Source organism: Nuphar pumila, chromosome 9 (assembly GCF_984573655.1).
Source record: "Nuphar pumila chromosome 9, dmNupPumi1.hap1.1, whole genome shotgun sequence".
NCBI classification, from domain to species: Eukaryota; Viridiplantae; Streptophyta; class Magnoliopsida; order Nymphaeales; family Nymphaeaceae; genus Nuphar; species Nuphar pumila.
In genome coordinates, this window is record NC_143257.1 from 110,328,964 (window position 1) to 110,335,183 (window position 6,220).

General features: G+C 38.7%; 1 protein-coding gene across 1 annotated transcript; it reads right to left on the minus strand.

The window, feature by feature from the left end:
• Positions 1 to 3,712: 3,712 nt before the first annotated feature.
• On the minus strand, positions 3,713 to 4,168 carry LOC149828856 (calmodulin-binding protein 25-like). The gene has a single exon (XM_090017157.1). It carries the CDS (start codon positions 4,166 to 4,168, stop codon positions 3,713 to 3,715), a length of 456 nt encoding a protein of 151 aa, XP_089873283.1.
• Positions 4,169 to 6,220: the final 2,052 nt, after the last annotated feature.

The window sequence follows — 6,220 nt, forward strand, 5'->3', positions numbered from 1 at the left end:
CGATTTGCATTGTTTTTGTCACTTACTTACCACGGATGGCGGGGCACAAGCGAGTTCCGTTGAGAAATCTGCAAAAAACATGGTGTTAAAATGAATATTGAAGCTAATTAGGGAAACACAAACACTTATGCAATGCAAAAAACAACTAAACTGTTGATGATATATCTAATGATGAAATGCGATGAAATAAAGTGAAAAAGAAGCATTGACGATATATTTTTTTAAACTAGCGTCTTCTCCTAAAAAAAAGGGAGAAAAATTATAAGTGCACTCTGAACCTTGTTTTTGAAGCTTGAACATCAATGTGCACAACTCAACTTGCAATCTATTTTTCTTTTCTTGTTTTCATAAATGTGGACGTAAATCAACATCAGAAATTTTTAGAATTGAATAATGAGAAGTTTTCAAAGTTAATAATATGTATAATAATAATAATAATAACACAAAAAAAAAACATTATTATTAAGCACATTAGTGGTAAGTCGATTTAGAAGGTACATGACCATGTGAAAAGCTTCATTCAGCAAAAGTTTTGGGACTCCATTGTTTTCTGAGGTCTAGGAAATTGTTGGTGTCTCCAATTCTCTATTGGGCAATTGTCAAATAGTTTTAAAATAAGTTCCAACCTTACACTGTAAATCCTTCATCATCCAGACATCTACCCATTAAATGCAGAAAAAGCAATCATATCATTGAAAGGCAAACTATGAATTCATAGCATGTACTAGAAATGTAAATTTATCAAATTACACAAGCATCACACACTTGTTGAAAGCTAAGTTCCTCGTGTTGTCCATTACAAATCAATGACTACCTAGTAGTAACAATCAGAAACTAGACAAGTTTTAAGTTTTAACCACCTTACCTTCCACATAAAACAAAAGTAAGGTTCTTTTCAAAGAAAAAGAAAAAATTTATTAGAAAGAGAGAATATGATATTCATTTTTTCATTTAGCCATTTGAAATTTTAGCATATTTCTCAAAAGGCTCAATGTAACAACACCCAAAGTGTACGGGCAAGACAACAGATAACCCTTGGGATAAACAAGAAAAACAGAATCAACAAGATAAAGAAAATGGTAGGTAGAATCTCTTAAAATGTAGAAAATTTATAAACTTGAATTTGTATTGTTGCAAGTAAAAAAGTGTAAATTTACTGCTAAATTGGAAGTATATGATACATGAAAGATCAAGATGCTAATTGTATACTTCAGTGACACCAATGAGCAGCCAGCTTGCCGAAAACAACAGCAAATCATAACAAAAAAAAAAGACATATCAAGTCCAAATAAAACACACAACACCTGAAATCACCACAATCTTGATAAATATATTTCATTCAGGACAATTTGCTAAGAAGATGAATTGGAAGGAAGGACTTCCTAAAGTTGAGGGTGCCATGATCCTTTACAGTCGATTGCTGCATAATACACAGAACCAACAATATTTCCAATACCGTTTCTCATTGTAATATCAGACAGCAAAAAGACTGACATCAATCCTCAAAGAAAGATTCAGTTGTCAAGCTAGGCAACACGTGAAAATAAAGAAAATCTACACAAAAAAATCATTCAGATCTGGTCCATTTAGATCTAAATTAGTTAGCCAACTATCTCAAATACACAAGGAATCCACAAAACTAGATAACAGACATGAGTGCATAAAATTTTGCATTCTGGAGGTCCTGGAAATGGTTCAGAGGCCTCAGAAGTAAAGAAACACTAACGACAAATGAAGAAGAAGAAGAATAAGAAGAAGAAGAAGAAGAAGAAGATTACATGCGCGTCGCCGAGCGGTGGCGGGAGGTTGACGGGGAGCGGCAGCTGGCGAGCGGCGGCGGCCGGACGGTGGACGGGGAGCGGCGGCGGCGGCCGGACGGTGGCGAGAGCCGACGGGCGGCGGGAGGGAGAGGGCGGCGGGCGGGAGCAATACAGCGAAACAGGAAAAAGAGAAAGAGGGATGGGATTAGGGATTTACGCGACATTTAGCGACGGCTTAGCGACGGAAACATTCCGTCTCTAAGCCGTCGCTAAATTAAAATACAAAAAAAGCGACGGAATATATTCTGTCGCTACGCCGCCGCTAATTAGCGACGACAGAGTTCCCTCTCTAAATCCATCGCTAAAATGGTGTTCTTGTAATAAAAAGTAGCGACAAAAAATGCAGTCGCTAATCCGTCGCTAAGTAGCGACAGATTAGCGATAAAATTTGTTTTCTCGCTAATCCGTCGTGAATTAGCGACAGATTCTATCTCTAGCTAATCTGTCGCTAATTAGCGACGGAAAAAATCCATCGCTAATTTCCGTCGCTAATTAACAATTTTCTTGTAGTGAAAAACTTCCACATCTCATTGATGCAGAAATACAAAAAGAACGTGAAAATAAGTTTGTGGCATGGTTGAAAGAGTTGGTAAGGACGATGATATACATTCTTTCCCTGTAAACAACAATAAGATACTTAATTGTTCATGATCACAATCAATGTTTATGCTTGTAGGTCCGCCATGGTGATGTTAAAGATCAAAGAATATGTGATTTACAAAATGAGACATTGTGCCTTACAAGGATATGTTTGTTGAAACACATAAACATAAGAGCACGAAAGATTTTGTATCAGAGAAGGCGAGATTGACATCAGTATGTATTTATTGTATTAATAAACATTATAATATACAAGTTACTATAAATTACGTTATCATAAACATTATAATTATTAATTATTAATTCATATTCTAATCATTACTTTGTAGGAGTCATACAAGCAACAAATGGTACAACGATATGGCGATGACTTCACTCAGCATTTGCCTTTTGATCCTACAGCATGGGTGACTGCAACTGGTGAACCCAAAAAGGGTCGTGTGTTCGGGTTTGAGAGTAACATGAACACCATATCAGTTGTTATCTCCTACAGCCATGACTCTCAGAGTTCTCCCGCCAACATCAACTCTCAACGTCCGATTGACCCTGCTATATCTTGGGATGGTGTCTGTCAGTGTCTTAAGAACAAAATGCAGTACTTTTTAAATGAAGTCATTCCTAACATTGTTCGTAATGAGTTGTGTAACTTTTTTCAGGACAGGGAAACCTCGTTTGCATTTAATATGAGCTTCGGTGCCCGTCAGGTATAAAGATTCATGTCAGTTATTTCATGTCGTTAGATTTCAAGCTAGTATATGCATGATTGAATACATATATACATGATTGCCTCACTATAAAAATTTTTCACACCTTATAACACATATATGCATGATTGATTCACTATACAATTTTTATGACACCCTTATAACACATATATGCACGATTGAATCACTCTGAAAGTTTCACTACAAGAAACCTGTGGATTAGTGACGACCTAAATCCGTCGCTAATCCGACGTTAATCCATCTCTAAACTGTTTAGCGATGGATTAGTGTCAGATTAGCGACAAATAACTTTCATTGCGAATTTTTCGACGCTAAGTAGTGCCAGAACTTATCCGCCGCTACTTTTGTCGCTAATTTGCAATAGATTAGCGACAGACATGATCCATCGCGAGTCCTTCGCTATTTTAAATTAGTGATGGATAATATCTATCGCTAATCCATCGTTAAATTAAAATAAAAAATAAAAAAAATTTGCTCTCTGTCGGCACGTTCTCCAGCAGGAAGCAAATTTTTTTTGCATAGAACCGACGCGTTTCGATGTCGGGACGCTCTTCCATAGCAAGCCAATCACGGCGAGAGAAGGGACGCAGACAGCCTCTCGCAGCGACCGATCGGGAGGGAGAATGACTCCCTCTGGAAGGAGACCAACCAGCTCTGTGTCGATGGCCAGAGGACCATCTGGCGGAAATGGGTGGAGTCGGCGTTGATGAACGTCGTCGACGTCTTCTTCGACGCCCGGGACTTCCTCTTGGAGATCCGTCCGGTGGGCAGAGGGGCGACGGTGGTCCGACGGGAGGGAGGGAGGAGGGGGTCGTTCGTCTCGGAGCTGGTGGCACTCATGGTGGTGAGGGTGTTCGGCTTGGGAAGGGAGGCAAGGGAGTCGGAGTTGCAAATTTCAAGCTGGAGCGCTCGAGTGAGGGCGTAGGTCTCATGGCTTATGAATGCTTCTGAGAACCAAGAATTGACGATCAGCGAAGGCCTGAAGGCCCACGTGTCGAGGCTTGAGCAGTTTTGGGACGCCATTGATTTTTTCTCTCTTCCTTTCCTTTCCCGTCAGAAACTTCACGGCCAGAGTTCCAAAAAAATTCTTGAAATGCACCTATGCTTCCTTCCTGATAAGTAGATAGTAGTTCAGAGTTCGAACGGGGGGAGAGAAAAACGAAGGGAGGGAAACTTTCGAACGGGGGGAGGAAAAATTTCGTGCCTCAGGTGGGACGGTTTAAATTGAAAATTAGCGACAGAATTAGCGAGAGAATTTTTTTGTCCCTAATTCGTCGCTAATTAGCGACGAATTAGAGACAGAAAAATTTCCTCGCTAATTCTGTCGCTAATTAGATTTTTTTTGTAGTGTTTTGGCGACAGAAAAATGTTGTCGCTAATCCATCGATAATTAGCGACGGATTTAGGGAGGGAGATATTTTTCGTCACTAATTCTGTAAGTATTTCGAATGTTAGCGACAAATAGTTTTCTCTCGCTAATTCGTCGCTAATTTGCGACAGAAAAAATCTGTCGCAAATTGCCATCGCTAATTAAGAATTTTCTTGTAGTGTTTTTTTACAACCTTACAACACATATATGCATGATTTCATCACTATAAAATTTGCTTAGTGCCTTATAACACATATATGCATGATTTAATCACTATAAAAGTTTTTTGACAATATTAGAATACACACAAGCATGCTTTCATCACTATGACAACCTTAGAACACATATGCGCCTGATATTAGCATATATGAAAGCTTTTTAATGCCTTATAACACATATATGCATGATTGAATCACTATAAAATTTTTTGACTTCCTTAGAACATGATAGAATCACATATAAAGTTTTTTGACTGCCTTAGAACACATATGAGCATGATTGAATCTGTAAAACCCACAAAATTTCGATAATTATCAAACTAAGTAAAGGATAAAATCCTTTGAAATAAATACGATAAAATGATATAGAGTCGATCCAAATGGATCTTGAAATCCAAACTGGGTCAAATGGACCCAGTATTTGGATTTGGATATGACGTATGGATTCGGGTATGATGAACGGATTTGGATCCTGGATGGATTCGAAACCCAATTAGAATCCAATTGGATCTTAATGGATCCAAGTAAGGTTGAATTGAGAACAAGATCCAAAAATCTAGTTAGAATGTTCAAAAGATCTAAAATATAGTTTTTATCCAATTCGTATATAAAAGAATTAAACATGGCCAATAGTGCAATAAGATGGGAAACAGTGTTGTGGTGGGGTGTATTGCCTAGTGATGAGGCAACCTGAGTTCAAATCCCATGAACTACACTCACACATATTTTAGAAAAAAAAAAAGACGTCTCTTTGTCAAAAATGTTATTTTTGGAATTTCCGCCAAAACCTTACTAAAGGTTCAATAAATTAACGTTGCAAGAATTTGCAACGAAATGAGACATTGCGCACCGGCGGGGCTCGTTACCCCTTCGGGAGGAGAACCTCGGTTCAAATCCTCCGGTGTGTCAAGAAGATCTTTTTGGCCAAAACAACAAAAAGAAGGGAGGAATGAGATTTAAAAATTTGAAGTACGCTAGAAAAAAAATGTGGACTTAAAGGGAGCATTAAAACAAGAAATTCTGTTTTTTTCTTTTTTTTAAAGAGGGCTGAGTGGATGACCACGGTTGGAAACCCAACCGTTTGGAATAGGAAGGCCCATCCCACGATTTTTTTTAAAAAGGTGCAGTTATATCCCATAATGGACTGGGAGTTACAAAACATTAATAAGGAAACTGTGGGAATTCAATGAGGAAAGGGTTTAAAGAAAAAAAAATTGTTCTCTCATGCCTCCTCTTTCAGCCCAGCCTTGTGAACTCCCCTTCTCTCTCTCAAGTGTTGCCTTGTCCTTCTCAAGCCTCCAACCAGTTGGACGACTCCCCCACCTTCATTGTCTTCCACCATTGAACCCGGCGAGGAGTTGGTGCAAGGCTACCGGACGTCCGCGAGAAAGGCGAACATTTTTCCGGTGGATTCGCAGCTTCACGAGGTAGGGGATGCACAACTCAATACATATGGGTAGCATAGTGTGTACCTAAATCATAAAATAC

What these genes read in the sequence shown, in the direction of transcription:
- LOC149828856 (XM_090017157.1), bottom strand. Translation starts at nt 4,168, where the DNA reads ATGGCGTCCCAAAACTGCTCAAGCCTCGACACGTGGGCCTTCAGGCCT.